Source organism: Hippichthys cyanospilos, chromosome 3 (genome assembly GCF_059441005.1).
Source record: "Hippichthys cyanospilos isolate Australia breed blue-spotted pipefish chromosome 3, RoL_Hcya_1.0, whole genome shotgun sequence".
Classification (NCBI taxonomy): Eukaryota; Metazoa; Chordata; class Actinopteri; order Syngnathiformes; family Syngnathidae; genus Hippichthys; species Hippichthys cyanospilos.
The window spans coordinates 28,770,952-28,787,499 of NC_142371.1; the positions used below are offsets into that span (position 1 = coordinate 28,770,952).

General features: G+C 39.5%; 3 protein-coding genes and 1 long non-coding RNA gene across 4 annotated transcripts; 3 read left to right on the forward strand and 1 right to left on the reverse strand.

The window, feature by feature from the left end:
• The first annotated feature begins 1,173 nt into the window (after positions 1 to 1,173).
• LOC148426721 (TBC1 domain family member 15-like) lies at positions 1,174 to 7,097 on the forward strand. The gene is made up of 10 exons (XM_088410898.1): positions 1,174 to 1,558; positions 3,201 to 3,386; positions 3,465 to 3,583; positions 4,311 to 4,414; positions 4,655 to 4,722; positions 4,802 to 4,948; positions 5,026 to 5,116; positions 5,249 to 5,397; positions 6,010 to 6,151; positions 6,365 to 7,097. Exons 1-10 carry the CDS (start codon positions 1,360 to 1,362, stop codon positions 6,531 to 6,533), a joined length of 1,374 nt encoding a protein of 457 aa, XP_088267024.1. The 5' UTR covers positions 1,174 to 1,359; the 3' UTR covers positions 6,534 to 7,097.
• Positions 2,454 to 6,464, reverse strand: LOC148426722 (uncharacterized). The gene is made up of 3 exons (XR_015865105.1): positions 6,335 to 6,464; positions 3,449 to 3,571; positions 2,454 to 3,370 (listed from the first exon to the last, which is right to left on the reverse strand). It is a non-coding gene; the product is annotated as an uncharacterized LOC148426722 (long non-coding RNA).
• Positions 7,098 to 7,869: 772 nt separating the features above from the next.
• On the forward strand, positions 7,870 to 12,286 carry LOC148426723 (heat shock cognate 71 kDa protein-like). The gene is made up of 9 exons (XM_088410920.1): positions 7,870 to 8,009; positions 9,227 to 9,440; positions 9,528 to 9,733; positions 9,817 to 9,969; positions 10,220 to 10,775; positions 10,847 to 11,049; positions 11,123 to 11,321; positions 11,439 to 11,671; positions 11,786 to 12,286. The coding sequence occupies exons 2-9, from the start codon at positions 9,236 to 9,238 to the stop codon at positions 11,963 to 11,965; spliced, it is 1,935 nt and encodes a 644-aa protein (XP_088267046.1). The 5' UTR covers positions 7,870 to 8,009; positions 9,227 to 9,235; the 3' UTR covers positions 11,966 to 12,286.
• A 1,180-nt stretch (positions 12,287 to 13,466) lies between these two features.
• LOC148426724 (chymotrypsin-like protease CTRL-1) lies at positions 13,467 to 16,413 on the forward strand. Its single transcript, XM_088410122.1, has 7 exons — positions 13,467 to 13,608; positions 13,753 to 13,856; positions 13,943 to 14,022; positions 14,647 to 14,728; positions 14,817 to 14,997; positions 15,083 to 15,213; positions 16,096 to 16,413. Exons 1-7 carry the CDS (start codon positions 13,563 to 13,565, stop codon positions 16,255 to 16,257), a joined length of 786 nt encoding a protein of 261 aa, XP_088266248.1. The 5' UTR covers positions 13,467 to 13,562; the 3' UTR covers positions 16,258 to 16,413.
• Positions 16,414 to 16,548: the final 135 nt, after the last annotated feature.

Below are 16,548 nucleotides of genomic sequence, written 5' to 3' on the forward strand. Positions count from 1 at the left end.
AACACAAGGCAGCCAATCAAATAGCTTGTTCAAAAGCAGTTTTGCAAGTGGAGTGATGAGGTGTGTGTGAGTCATGCAAGGAGTAGGGGAGAGAAATCCCAAGAAGAGGTTCGATGTAAATAGAAAATTAGGTCCTTAAATCAGGAAAGAATTTCAATGGAGTTTAGTTGTTGATATTTTTTCATATCAATCATAACTGAAACATCAATGGTTTCACATGTTCCGCACCTCCATTTTTGAGGCAGCTAATCAGAGTTGTGGCCATAAGGTCGTGGTCTCTTCGGGCACGCTGGCTTCCTCCCACACTCCAAAAAAAACCAAAAAAAAAAAAACAGGTGTATTGGACATACTAAATTATCCTTAGGTAAATTGTCCTTAGGTGTGATTAGGTGTGTAAATGGTCGGCCGTCCCTCTGTGCCCTGCAATTGGCTGGCAACCAGTTCAGGGTGTCCCCTGCCCGGTGCCCGAAGTCAGTTGGGATCGGCACCAGCAAGCTTGCAACCCTTGTGAGGATAAGTGGCTAGAAACTTTATGAATATTTTGTCATTTCTAGTTTGTGAACATAAAATTGCTCCAACTGAGTTGCTAATCTCAGTATTGCCTGTCATTGTGATTACTGAAACCCTAAAATCAGGACAGGTACCAGACCGTTATAGAGAATTGGTATCTCCCGTTCCTAATTATTACTTATGGCATTTTACTGTAAAAAGTCAAAATATTGTATCTCTGGGGGGCAGTCACTTGGTGACAACAAAATATTTGTGTTTCAAGGTTGACTCAACTGTGGTGGTTTCAACAAAGCTGACTCGAAAAGGGCTTAACACCCACACATTTTCCATTTGTGCGATTGCGTGTATACATATATGTACACAACTACTGAGTGTGCATTTATGTAACATACGTACATACATACATACATACATACATACATACATACATACATACATACATACATACATACATACATACATACATACATACATACTGTACATGTAAAATGTATGTAAAAACGAAAGAAAGAAAGAAAGAAAGAAAGAAAGAAAGAAAGAAAGAAAGAAAGAAAGAAAGAAAGAAAGAAAGAAAGAAAGCAAGCTTTCTTTTAACGGGTGTTTTGTGGTTAATGCGCCACTAGGTGAAGCGCGATATTGACAAAAGGAGAGTGAACTTGAGTCCAGACTCCATCCGGAAAACAGTGGAGTCAGTGGAACCCTTCAGTCTCATGACGCATGAGTGCAGTTTGCAGAAGAATTCCAAAAGAACCCAGAATGAAGTCCGAGAGGCTTGTTGTTGACGATGGATGACGGGATGTGTTCCGGTGCGGTTCAGCGGCTGTCTGGCAGTGTGCGAAGAGCACGCAGATGGAGCGCCTGACTTCAGCGGATGAGAGCAGCCAAGAAGGACGCCCGCAGCAGCAGCAGCTGCGCGTCGGTTCCAGGAGGAGGCTGGCCGACGTCGGCTCACCCGCTCTGGCAGCCGCACGGCTCACCCTGCCGGGGGTCATGGACGCCGAGGGGAGGGTGGATGAGTCACGACTGAGAATGCACATTTTCCAAAACGGTATTGATTCTTCACTCTGTCATGACAAAAGAATATATGATCATAATGATGTTTCCTACAACCGCATTTAGCCATTACCGTTTTGCAAGGTATAATTCCATTACTGGATTCTATTGTTAGCATGTTCCTGATCCTGAATGATAATTAATTAACAATTATACATTGTTTTATACAATTTCCTTAAAAACTGACCCCAAAACAATAAATTCCAGAGTTTTTGTGACCAAAATAAAAAAAATTACAACATTTTAATATTATGACAAAAACAAGCTTACAACTCACCTAAAACTGGTCTAAAATCATAAATAACAACAATTTAGCTATTATATCAGTTAATGTAATTTGTTGGAACATGCATGTGATTTTGAACCCTTGTTAAAGCAATATTAATAATAGTTATACAATTTTTTTATATCATCTCCCCCACAAATGGACAATTAAAGACTTTGTTGTTTAACTATACAGTACTAATATTTATAAAGGTTCTGATGTGGTTTATTCCAGTAATATACAATTTACCATGCCTGTGACACTAAATAATTACCGATAAATAGTAGAAATTATACTTATTTTCATATGATACAATTTGCAACACCAAATATACTAGATACAATTTGCAACACCAAATATACTGGAATTAATGTTTGCATGCTGATATTTGCTAAATAAATAAATAAATAAATAAATAAAAACACTTACTAAAGAGAGACATAAATTGTATTTTTTGTTAAATTTTATTTGTGTCAATATATGAATGTGAGTGAGACAGTCGATCCCTGCCCACAGAACAACAAAATAATACAGGTATTACAACTGATGATCAAAACTGAATTTATTGTCAGTCAGAACATGAACGTGCTTGTTAGAAAACTCACATAAGTCCTGTGGCTACCTAAACAAAGTATTGGTTGTGGTCACATGCACAGCGGTTGAAGTGCTTGTTCCTAAAAGTAGTCAAGTGATGCTTTGCCCTCAGTGTTTTAGTGGCTGTCAGACATGGACATGCACAGTCAACCAGGCCTCAAGCAAGAGTTTCTGGGAAAGTAAAAAGGCATTTCAAAAGAGGGCAAGGATTATACAAAATCACATGAGTTTGAACAGAGATGTTCAGTGAAGTGTAAAAGCTAAAAAAAGAGGCTGCATTGGCACTAATATTTCAGAACCCGGAATTTGTGATGTGAATATTACTTACAGAAGCCATCAATGTGGAATTACAATTATTGTTTTCCTGGGTAAATTGGAACAATAACAATTGATGTAGATATTCAAGGGAAGTGATTAAAGCAGCAGTGAAAAACATTGCGTAACAGCATCTCAAATCCTCTGGAAGCAGAGCAAAGGTCACTACATTATTGTGTTCCACTTCATTGATTTCCTTATGACCTGCTTTGAGGATGATTTCTTAAAAATGTGCAGTCTTTTGGAATTGTTCAATGAGAAGTTAAGATGGAAAATTATTATTATACGTCCCACATTGATTAAGAAGTTTAAGAACAGTATTAAACATAAATATAACATGATTTTTGATGTTATGGGGCCCACAAGTAACTATATTTTCCATGGATTTTAATGCAAAAGAAATCATGACCTTTTGCAGCCTTATCCCCCATCAAAAGTCTGGCCAATTTCAATCCCTGTCTAGGAGGCGTCTCCCCCTCTGAGCGTGGCCTGGCATGGCGCTTCCTGTTCGGAATGTATCCTTGTGGCTCGACGGCTTCGGAGCGTCCTCTGCTTCAGGAGCAGCTAGCTGTGCGTTACCAGGTTATGAAGGCCAAGTGGCAGAGCTTCCTCCCCTCGGCTGTGCGGATACACCTCAATGGCACCGATGGTAAACACCCAAAATATTCTGTCACCCAGAAGGAAGTCTCAATCACAATTCCGATTGCCTACCTTTTGTGCTCGACAGCCGAGCTGGTGGCCGCAGTCGAATATTTTAACCAGAGGCAGGCTCTTATCCAGCAACAGGCTGACAACTTGAGGGACGAGGTCCGAGAGAGGTTTATGTTTTTGGAGCTGCAAGCACAGGTTTGTTTGATGAGCATAATTTTTGGTTCGATGAAGATAACACTTTTTCAAAATAATATTTGTAAACTCCTTGATTTATCTTTCTTGGAGCAACCTCTTTATGTTGTGAACTAACAGCAAGACTTTCTAGGATCAAGGCCATTCATTGCCATTTACAGCTTCATTCTTGGCAGAGCATGCGCTGCTGGTTGCACAAAAACCTACCTAAACTAAACAAAAAAGTCTTCCAGTATCTGGTCAAAAAATAAATAAATAAATAAAAGCCTTGTTGTCAGTTTGACGTAGCAGTTTGGACAATTTTAGTAAAATAATGTGAATGTCGCTTTAATATAGAAAGTGTGATTCACAGGGCTACAACTCAGGATCATTTTAATATTGATTAATCTGCGGATTATTTTGTTGATTAATCCTCAAATATAGGAGTAAAAGAAACAAGTTTTATTTCAAATTGGCAGTGAAATAACATAAATGTATAATTAAATGTGCTACAATGTTTTATTTTTTTATTCAGCACAACAAGAACATGGCTGCTTACATGGAGCACTACAGAAATAGCTGAATATTTACTGGTGGAACACAAATGTACAGAGGACTTGAACAATTTAAATTAAAGTCTCAAAACAATTATTCGATCATCAGAAATGGCATTGTTTATTTGATACATTGTTAATTATTCGATGAATCATCGGAGTGATATGTCATAAAATTGTTCTCTGCGTGTCTTCAGATATTGTTTGAGCGTATCACATTTGACCAAGAGGAGCTGCAGGAAGCTATCCGAATTATTAACAAAGATGTCCCAAGAACTAACAGAGACTTGAGCTTCTACCAGTATGTATTAACAAACGTTTTGTATATTTTCATTTTGGAGCTATAGTATTTTAATTGGAATTTCACAACTACACTAATTTGAAATAAGTTATGTTTGTGCATTTGGAAATTTTCAGTGGTTAGGATGAGTAGGTATTCATCTATGATACATTGGAAATTAGGTTGGAATATTTACTCACTAATTCTTTGAGTAGCCTTATTAACTTTCTTCTGTGTTTTTTTTTTTTTTTTTTTTCTCAGAGGAGAAGGTTTAGGAAATCTGCTGGTGCTGAGAGACATCCTCATCACCTATGCTGCTTTCCATCCAGGTAAACCGAAACGGAAGAACTTGTTTTTTTTAGCGCGGCCTTGACTGCAGCTGCAGCTTTTGATCTGTTAATATGGCAGAGGTGAGTTACGCCCAAGGAATGAACGATCTTTGCAGCCGATTCCTGGAGGTCATGGACTGCGAGGTTGACAGTTTCTGGAGTTTTTCGTGCTACATGGAGAAATTTGCCAAAGATTTTCGTGAAGATGGCCTGCACAGAAAAATAGGTGAGGTCGACTGTGAGTTCTTTGAAGTACCTGGTGGTTCTATATTGTGAAATAGAGTTTGGTTGAATGTCTTTAAGAGTTGGAGGCAGCCCTGTTAAAGGAACTGGACCCTCAACTTCATGTCCACTTGGTTACAGATAGCATGGAGAGCTTCACCTTTTGTCACAGGTAACATTTAAAAGCAGAACACTAGATTCAGTTGTCAGCCTTGAGGGCGCACATTATAATATTTGGTCATTCAGATCATTGTGATTTTCTTTGTTTAACCAACATTTCTTTCCTGTTTCGGGGGCACAACAGATGGCTGCTGTTAGGCTTCCAGAGAGAATTTGAGTACAGTGATGCACTACGTTTGTTTGAGATACTGAGCTGTGACCACCTAGAGCTCATTTCCCAGCAAGTAGACAGAGCCCGTTATCAGGAAAGGTTGGCTCAAAAGTGTTGTACAGGTGAGACCTTGAGCTCCATTTTTGCACTTAGCATGTCAACATGCCAACAAATCCTGATTTATATATTTTTTTTATTATTTTTTTTAAATCTCAGCAAGGCTCATAATGCGTCTTTACCAATTTGGAAGAACGTTTCTTTTCAATGGGGGTTCTCTGACTGCCCATTTCAATGCACAGGTGTTGTTCTTCTGACAGGGGTGGCCAAGTCCGGTCCACAATTCAGTCTGTTTTCAATCAATCAATCAATCAATCAAATTTTATTTGTATAGACCTAAATCACCAAAGTCTCAAAGGGCTTCACAGATGAAAATAGGTCATGTGGAGACTTCTTTCGAAAAAACAAGTCATACAGAGGCATCTTTTCGGTGTAAGGTACACAACAGCATCTCTAGTAAGCAGCCACCATGTCACTTTGAAAGTGGATGAAAGGAAGTGGTTTGAGTGGCCATGATTGAAATTTACCGTGACCACATCCACAGCGGCGCAACATTAGCACCAGATCTAAGCTGCCCTGCAGGATTCTATGTCAGTCATGAAAACACAGCCCTTTGAGTAAGAGTTGAAGTACAAATAAACACACTCGATTTACACAGATCTTTGCCTTGTCTGCAGACGACGAACGCGAATCGGAGCTGCAGGCGGTCAACACTGACTTTACATTTGAGCTGTTCATCTGTGCAGCCATCCTTTTAGACCACAGAGACACTCTGCTGCAATGTCAAGATGAAGTGCAGCTGATCCAGTTCACCAGCAGGTTTGTGTTATAATAACTGGCCATAGCATGGAGTACACAAAGTGATGCAACCTGAGTTTAAAACAGTGTCAGTTGGCTTAGTTCCGATTGACACTGGCAGTTTCTAATAGTGTAAACTTTACAGCACTGTACTTATACAGTAGATGTTTCTAATACTATGTAGGTGTTATTAAAGGCAAGTACCGGTAATGTGTACCCTTTGACGTTTCACAGCCTCCAGGGAACACTGGATTTGAACAGCACGCTGAAGAAAGCAGAGCATCATTTCTTTAACTACTGCAAACGCTGTGCTTGGGACTCCATGAACTGGCGCTGTAGAGCACACAAAAGCAAAGAAGAAGACTTTTTATTTCAACTTCGCAGTTTATTTACTTTAAGATGACTACTTCAGTCCCTATCACACTGTTAGTATAAAAGACCAAACATGTTTAAAGGAACACATTCGTTTTTTTTTTTTTTGCCTTAATTTTCCTAAGGTAAAATGATATACAGTATTAGTTTTAGTGTTGATTGTTTATTTGATCACTAATGAGAACATAGATGAACACAATGTGATTTTTTTTTTTTAGTTTGTAACTTAACATCGGCCTTTTTAAGACTTGTTACAAAGGGTTCATGCAATATTTAGCTATTGGAAGGTGACAGACAACAGGTGGTGTGAGTAACGTACTCCGGTTATATTTATAATGACTTATGTAACAAGTGTGTATATCCACGTTTTAGACACTGACAGAAAGAATGGGGTAGTGAGGCAAATTTAAAGGATGGAAAGAAAAAATATGAGCCTAAGTTATATTAATGTTAATTATCCATATCATGTGCAAATGATGAATTATATTGCAACGTGATCAACTGTAATGTGATAAAAAGTTGAAAGAAGTTAATTGTCAGAGTAACTACACAGTGGATTTCAAGTCTACTTATCTCTGGTTTTTGTTGTGAAATAAAAAAAAAAAAAATCAACATTTCAAATCATTAACACACACTATTAATGTTACCTGTACTTGTGCAAACAACATTTTTCATTGATAATTTTATGAAAGGATGTATAAATAACTTGAAACAATGTGGTGACATTTTTGGAGGACAATTCTTACAGTTGTCAAGTCATTTCCATCAATGACAATTACAAAGAAGAAACCATCAACCATCAGTTTAACTCTGGATACAAGGTACTGTACTGCAAATGGTCTTTCATTTGGAAAAAAAAAACAAAAAAAACACAAGTCAAAATTCTCTTCATATCAAACCTAAAATTTATTCTTTAGCGACATTTGTCAGGAATACAGTAGAATACTATTTCAAGGTAGGAGCCATCAACTGTGCTTGAATTTTGAGTGACTTTTTTTTAGAAATATTTGGACAATTTTGTTTGGAATTTGTGAGAGCAGTTTGGGAAAGCCCCCTTTCATTTCCAGCGTGGTTGTGCCTCGGTGCACAAAGCAAAGTTCATGAGTTCAAACAGATTTGGAATGAACTAGAACAGATATTGTGAGACTTCAGAGAGAATCATGGAGAAAGTCTTCCCAGAATAGAAGCTGTCATAGCAGCAAAAGGAGGGGCCGTTTCTGTTCCTCACACTGGATGTCTAAAGGTCAGCTGTCCCGATAGTTTCGTCCACTTATTAGAAGACCAACAAGCTTATTTAGGTGGGTCAGAAGGTTCTAGAACTTTCTGTGGAGGGTCACCTGACACCCAGTAGGGCTCCCCCTGCATAGCGCTCTATAAACACTGGGTGAGCACATGCACTCGGCCTCTTACGCTGCCTACCAGGACGCGGAAAGGAGCACTGGAGAGGAAGTCAGGGGTCGCTAGCACAAACTAATCTCAGTTAAGGTTGAACAGCTGACACAACAAGGTAACACGACTTCTAGCTGTGCTGCATCAAGCCTGGCTTCATAGTTTGTCTCGCTTCATTGCTACATTGAAAAGCTTAACTGCTACGTGTGAGAGGTTTTTAGTTTAATCACTGTGCTTGCATGGACTATTGACTGCAGGCGCAAATAGAATCAATAAGCTGCATTTTAGGTCTGGAAGGTCCAGCCCACTAAGTCTACATTGAAAGTAGGTTAATTGAATTATCCAGCAGGAAAAGCTTGAAAAAAGGCAAATAAATGTAAAGTGGGGACTAAATAATTATATAGCTTACATATCAATATTACAGTGTGTTTTTGGTGATGATGATCTTTTGTAGCTGGAGAAACAACCGAGCTGTGTCAGCAATCTCTTTTTGGTGTTGCAAAACAAGATAACAAGTGAAAATTCAATATTCTGTAGCACCCTCTAAAAGTAAGTCCTGGGAACAAGCTTTTACAGCAATTATAATTAGAGGAAAAGAAAATATTAAGCAAAAATATGATTGTCAGCTTCATTAGCTAGCTAATTGAGAGGGTCTGTCCCATCTGAATTGCTGCTATGAGTGTGGCCCCAGAGAGTGAGTAAATAACCTGGCATGTACAAAATATGTTATCTTGAAATATATGATAATATAAATATATACATTTATCTGAAATCAGTGTGTGTATTTCATTGCCTTTTACTTGAATAAGAGTTTCACATTTCCAATGATTCATGTTTTTTTTTTTATTTTTTTTTTTACACACTAATCATTTTCATATAGATACGATGACGCTTATTATAGTAACAGCAAAGTATTTAGAGTCAGCTGTTGGAAAACACAAGCACGCACGCACCCTGCATTCATACACACACAGGCAAACACCAATTACTGCTCTGGGATCAGTGTTACCGTCACATGATAGTGCTATGATCATGAGGGAGGTGTGGCAAACCAAAGTACAGAGAGGGAAATGAATCTGGCGTAGGCGTCACTTAAAAGTGATCAGAATTATCGTTAAAAAAAAATGAATACAGAAATGTTAAACTAACACTGTTTGCATAATTTATTATATATATATATATATATATATATATATATATATATATATATATATATATATATATATATATATATATATATATATATATATATATATATATATACATATATGTGATCATACCAATAAATAAATATCCCTGTAACTATCCTTCTGTATCCGTCTTTGTTTAATTCAGGATTTCGGGATGTCTAAAGGACCAGCAGTAGGCATTGATCTTGGTACCACGTATTCCTGTGTGGGGATCTTCCAGCATGGGAAAGTGGAGATCATTGCCAATGACCAAGGAAACAGGACCACACCTAGCTATGTGGCTTTTACAGACACTGAGAGACTGATTGGAGACGCGGCCAAGAACCAAGTGGCCATGAACCCATCTAATACAGTGTTTGGTAAACACGGCACAGTGATACGGCTTTAAAATTCTCCAAAGTCAGTTGAGAATAATTGGCTGATATCTTGTCTTGGTCTGTCTGCAGATGCTAAGCGTTTGATCGGCCGTAAGTTTGACGACTCTGTTGTCCAGGCAGACATGAAGCACTGGCCCTTCAAGGTTGTCAATGACTCAACTAAACCTAAGGTGGAGGTTGAGTACAAGGGTGAGATCAAGACTTTCTACCCCGAAGAGATTTCCTCAATGGTCCTTACCAAGATGAAGGAGATCTCTGAAGCCTATCTTGGCAAGGTAAGAACACATACAGTAAGGCAAAAGAGAGCTTCATAGGGCAGCAATAAATGTTTACCAAGACAAATCTTTCTATCGTCTAGTCTGTGACCAACGCAGTCATCACCGTTCCTGCTTACTTCAACGACTCCCAGCGCCAAGCCACCAAGGACGCAGGAGCCATTTCAGGTCTTAATGTACTGCGCATCATCAATGAACCCACTGCAGCAGCCATTGCCTATGGCTTGGACAAAAAGGTAACCAAAAAAGTAGAAACCCTTAATTCCATTTTTTTTCACAATCCATAACCTATACAGGATGATGGGTGAGCAATAGCCTAATTCACTTGAGTTTGGCCGTGGTATAACGCGAACCAATTGTTATTTAAATGTAGGCGTAGCACACTACTATGTTACAGGGCTGCTACCAGTTTGGAGCCATAAAATAAGATGGCCGCAGTAGATCAGAACATCCAGTGAGATCAACTGTGATTTACATTTATTTTAGGTTGGAAGTGAGCGCAATGTGCTTATCTTTGACCTTGGAGGAGGCACTTTCGATGTTTCCATCCTGACCATTGAGGATGGCATCTTTGAGGTGAAGTCCACTGCAGGTGACACTCACTTGGGTGGTGAAGATTTTGACAACAGAATGGTGAATCACTTCATTGGCGAGTTCAAACGGAAGTTCAAAAAGGAAATCAACACCAACAAACGAGCCGTGCGTCGCCTGCGCACCGCCTGCGAGCGCGCCAAGCGCACCCTCTCCAGCAGCACCCAGGCCAGCATTGAGATCGATTCACTCTACGAGGGAACCGACTTCTACACTTCCATCACGAGAGCCCGTTTTGAGGAACTCAATGCCGACCTGTTCCGCGGAACCCTGGAGCCCGTGGAAAAGGCCCTCAGAGACGCGAAGATGGACAAGTCCCAGATCCATGATATTGTCCTGGTGGGTGGCTCCACGCGTATCCCCAAGATCCAAAAGCTTCTGCAGGACTTCTTCAATGGCCGTGACCTCAATAAGAGCATCAACCCTGATGAGGCTGTGGCCTATGGAGCTGGTAAATATTTCTACTGCGAATATACTTGAACTTTTAAAAATGCATGTGTTGAATGTGGAAACTCTTTCCAGCTGTGCAGGCTGCCATCTTGGCCGGTGATAAGTCTGAGAACGTACAGGACCTGCTCCTGCTGGATGTCACCCCCCTGTCCCTGGGAATTGAGACCGCTGGAGGAGTAATGACTGTGCTTATCAAAAGGAACACAACAATTCCCACAAAGCAAACTCAGACTTTTACCACTTACTCTGACAACCAGCCTGGTGTGCTCATTCAGGTAGCGCCAAGACCATATTCCCAATTTATTACTCCTGTGGCACCACAGAATAAGAGTAGGCATTGTATTTCAGGTTTTTGAAGGCGAGCGAGCCATGACCAAGGATAATAACATCCTGGGCAAATTTGAGCTTACCGGAATTCCACCTGCTCCCAGGGGCGTCCCCCAGATTGAAGTGACTTTTGACATTGATGCTAATGGTATTCTCAATGTGTCTGCTGTGGACAAAAGCACCGGAAAAGAGAACAAAATAACCATCACCAATGACAAAGGTGCATTGATTTTTTTCCTTGGTATTTTTACACCTCGTGAGAGGATGGGTTTAGGGCTAACCCTAATCCGAACCTCTAACCCTGACCCTAACTCAAAGAGGTTTCTTATCCTATCAGGGCGACTGAGCAAGGAGGACATCGAGAGGATGGTGCAGGAGGCCGAGCAGTTCAAGAGTGAAGATGAAGCCCAGAGAGAAAAGGTGACAGCCAAGAACTCCCTTGAGTCCCTGGCCTTCAACTTGAAGAACACCGTGGAGGACGAGAAGCTCAAGGACAAGATCAGCCCAGAGGACAAAAAGGCCATCATAGACAAGTGCAACGAGGTTATTTCCTGGCTGGACAGGAACCAGGTAACTGAAGTCCAAGAGAAGCACTGGTTATTTTCAAAATACTGTCTCATAATACTCTTAGCTTTCAGACAAGCTACTCAAATGCTTGCTCTCTTTGCTTCTTCTGTTCTTTAGACTGCAGAGAAGGACGAGTACGAGCACCAGCAGAAGGAACTAGAGAAAGTTTGCAACCCCATAATGTCCAAGCTTTACCAAGGAGGCATGCCTGGTGGGATGCCAGGAGGCATGCCTGGTGGTTTCCCTGGTGGAGCTGAAGGAGGCTCCGCTGGCCCGACTATTGAGGAGGTTGACTAAACACTCGCTCTTTGCACTGCTGGAATTTCATGTCCTGTCATGACTCTTTCAAGGTTTTTTTCAGAAGGCTAATTGAATAAAAAGAAAAACGGGTAAACAAAAACAATTGTATCTCGCAAAAACTAAACAGCATACAATTTCAAGAAATAATCTTTATAATAAAGGGCATCCAAATATTTATTTATTTTACCAAAGATTAAAGTATCAGACAAATGATAAATGTCTCAATTTTGATTCATCCATTGATGAGATGGAGTAATATTGAACTGAAGTAATATTTCCTGAATTAAAATACTGTATATCAATAAAGATTGATGGCAACACCTGTGCTTTTCTTCTCTTAAACTGTTTTGTTGAAAAGCTCCACACTCAAAGAAAATGCTTTATGCATTTAACATACCTTAGTGGCATGCAAACATACGAGCACAAATGTTTGCAGGATTATAAGAATTCACCATCAAATGGCAAAAATACCATTGTGCTCATGTTCACATTCCCCTAGATTATCTAATTTATGAGCACAAAAGAGGTGTTTCTATAATTGTGCCACAACTGTATACCATAATCACCAATTGTATGGACACACCTCATTCAATGTGTTTCTGCATTTTCATGAGTATTTATATATAAGGTTGTCATGGAAGGTTTCAACACTATGAATGAACAACTAGAGGCACATACTTAACAAATAAAGGTCAACTCAAGACATGTTTGGTATTCTAGTTTCTTCAAAATAGCCATCCTTTGCTCTGATTACTGCTTTGCACACTCTCAATGAGCTTCAAGAGGTAGTTACCTGAAAGGGGTTTTCAACAACAGATATTAACAAATATAATAGTAAAAATTTATTATAATAATGGAATGAACTTACATGCAGCATCTATCATCATCTTCTTAATATTGCAACCACTGATATAACGTGGTCCATTTTGGTACAAAAGGCTGCTTTTTATCTTATATGTGTTGATTTGTTTGATCTCAACATGTTTGTTTTGTTCCTCTTCTTCGGCTTCCGAAGCATTTAATTTTCGCTTCTTTACTTTCTGGCTCGTTATCACCTGATTGTGTATTATTTTGACTTGTGATACTGCAAATAGCAATATACTTATACTAACAAAAAATTGCAGTATTTATTTTGTTTCAGGCCTAAAGATAGCACCTTTTAGAAGGCATTCTAGAAGGGAGGATGTGGGAGCTTTAAAAAAAAAAAAAAATCCCAGAATCTTTGTAAGGAGCTATTGTTGATATCCCAATAACAAGTGTTGCAAATAGACCAAAATATATTAAGATAATATCTCCTCATTCACAGTGATATCACAGTATGCGTAAAATTGACCTGTATGTGTCTTGGACGCAGGCAAGCGAGAGCACTGCGGCATAGAAAATGAATGGAGAAATGGATGCAATTTTATGCTGTTTAAGTAAAATACCAAACCGATTTGAATACATTCCAAGTGCTTATCTGCACTTGTTCCATTCCCACACCTATCACAAATGAACATATGGTGCTCATGGTCAGTGTAGGTCAGGCTCTTATAAAAGCAAGTGTCCCACGCGTCAGAAGCTCACGGACGTGATTCACAGCCCGGACAAAGCCATGTTGTTGTTCATCACTTGTTTTGCACTTGTTGCCTCCGCACTGGGTGAGTCACATGCACTCATTTACTCTTGCTGTGGTTATTAATCCAAAGGTTCGGCGGTGCACATTTATAAAACCTAAAAACCTTTAACGGTTTATTTGAGACTTTTTGTTATATTATATATATAATATTGTGATCGGGTGTCAGGATGTGGAAGGCCTTCAATCACTCCCCAAGTCAGCGGCTACAACAAGATTGTAAACGGAGAGAATGCTGTGCCTGGGTCCTGGCCTTGGCAGGTCTCACTTCAGGTACCCCCAATCCATTGCACATTCACTCATAAATACCATTGTCAATAAAAGAAAAAAGTTAAATGTAAAGAATCTCTCTTTCCTAGGATGGCAGGGGATTCCACTTCTGTGGCGGATCTCTGATTAACCAGAACTGGGTTGTTACTGCAGCTCACTGCCGTGTGTCGTAAGCACCACCCTTCTGTTTTTTTTTTGTTTTTTTTTCCCAAACACTTGGCTGATGCCAAATTTGTAGCCAATGTTTGTCTGCTTTTATTTTCATTAGTAATTGTCGAAAATGTTAGGTATCATTATCTTGATTGTAAATCAGCACAGGTGTCCTTATCATTAAACACGTTCATTTTTTAAATAGGTTTTGGAAACAATACAGCATTAGAAAGAGAAACAAAATCTGGAGAGGCATTTTCACAATCCACTGGTCATTTCACTTTTTGAGGTTTAATGACTTGTACACTAGTATTTTATTATTACTAATGTTGACTCTTCCTGGTTAAATTTTTCTATTCATCATCAGTCAGAATCAGAAATTAAACTGACATTTCTTGTAATTTTTTTGAATTTATAATTCAATAACTTCTCCTGGAGTTACTGAATAAAGAATGCCTTTATATTTCTACAAAATCTCTCTCTATAAATCAGACACAGATGGCATGGTACTCTTTAAAATCTTTTTTTTCCCCCAGTACAAAAATGGTTTGTGCTTGTTATGGATTACTTGACTGAAAAAAAAAATCACAGAGGCTATGTCTTTGGAAAAAAGGATGAAGCTATGATTCTGAATTTTGTGCAGTCCCAGAAGCCATCGTGTGATCCTGGGTGAGCACGATCGTCAATCCAACAGCGAGCAACTTCAGGTCAAGACCATCTCCAGGGTAAGTGGCGCCAACATTTCACGTGCATTTACAGTACTGAGAACTTTGCTCGCACGACGACGATGTTGAATTTGATGTTTCTGTTCAGGCCATCTCACATCCCTACTACAACTCCCAGAACTTCAACAATGACATTACCCTTCTGAAGCTGTCCTCTCCAGTTCAGATCACCAGGACTGTGGCTCCCGTGTGCCTGGCCAGCTCCAGCACCAGCATCCCAACCGGAACCAGATGTGTCACCACTGGATGGGGCAGGACCGGACAAACCTGTTAGTCATGAATACCTATGTAAAATGGTGAAAGGCACTGCGGAAGATGAGATGAAACACACCCCTCTGTGCTTTGGGTTTACAGCAAGCCCTCGCTACCTGCAGCAGACTTCCTTGCCTATGCTCAGCCCAGCTCAGTGCAAGCAGTACTGGGGTTTCAACAGAATCACTGATGCTATGATCTGTGCTGGTGCTTCTGGAGTCTCCTCTTGCCAGGTAAGAGAAAAAAAAAAGTTATATATATATATATATATATATATATATATATATATATATATATATGCACTGCTTGTTACTGCTCTGCACAACAGTAAAATACACTGCGTAACATGGTAAGAAGGTCAGCCAACGTAAAAATAAATCTCACCATAGCAAATACTGTACGGTCACCAATACCTTGGTGTGCTTTTAATTTGAAGCTGTTTCTGGCAGCAGGTCATGACAATGGCTGACTTGATCTTTCTACAGCACAAAATGTTGCTCCTGGATTGAGCCGCAAAAACCAATAGAAACAGCTCAATATTCTGAAATCGTGTTCGTTCTCAAGTTCGGGGTGTAAAAAAAAAAAAAAAAAAAAAAAAAAAAACTTACTTACCTTGATGTTTTATTGTTATGGTGCCTTGTTGCCATTTTTTTTTTTAATCTCAGTGTCTTCATAAATTAGCCACTAACTGGCAGTGCTCAGGTGCTTCATATCATCTGGCGGGAGAAGTCGAAAACTTTTCAAAGGCAGTTGGGTACATAGAAGTCAATGACTCTCCTTTGATAGGGAAAGCCTGACACAATTGCAGTTCCTACTGATCACTGTTTAAACATCCCAGGCTGCCTCAAATGGGTGTTATGTGGTTCTGACATCACTTTATCCCGGTGACTAAAATTCACGTTATCTTAAATCTGAGTTTAATTTACAAAAGTTTTCAAAAGATATAAATATCAAAACATAAAGTTGGTCATTCATAATTAAGTGGAAGTTTACCTTCTGTGTTTTTGCTTTTTAGAATATGCACTACCCAAAAAGGACTGATGGATAAACTGACAAAATGTTATTTCATATCGTCTTTCGCATATTTAACGGAACAATGGTTGTGGGTTTCATAGGGTGATTCTGGCGGTCCACTGGTGTGCCAGAATGGTGGAGCTTGGAGCCTTGTGGGTATCGTGTCCTGGGGCACCTCCAACTGCAACGTGCGGACACCTGCTGTGTACGCCCGTGTCTCCTACCTGCGCAGCTGGATTGACAGGACCATCGCCTCCAATTAAGTTGTGAACCATTCCTGTAAACTGACGACATAATGTGTCCGTTCATATGTCATCTAAGTGGCCTTCTATGGTCATTCCTATTTCAATAGAACTGGAATTCTTGCAACTATTTCTGTCCATCTAATCGGTGCATAAAATATAACGTTTGAAGTTTCACATGGGTCTTGCATTCCTGTCTGCTTAATTATTTGAAGAGTGAAACCCAAATCCTAAGTAGATTAAGCAGCATATTTTTAATCAGATGGTATAGTTAATTTGAAATTGGCATGGTGGAAGATTGGTTAGCACGTC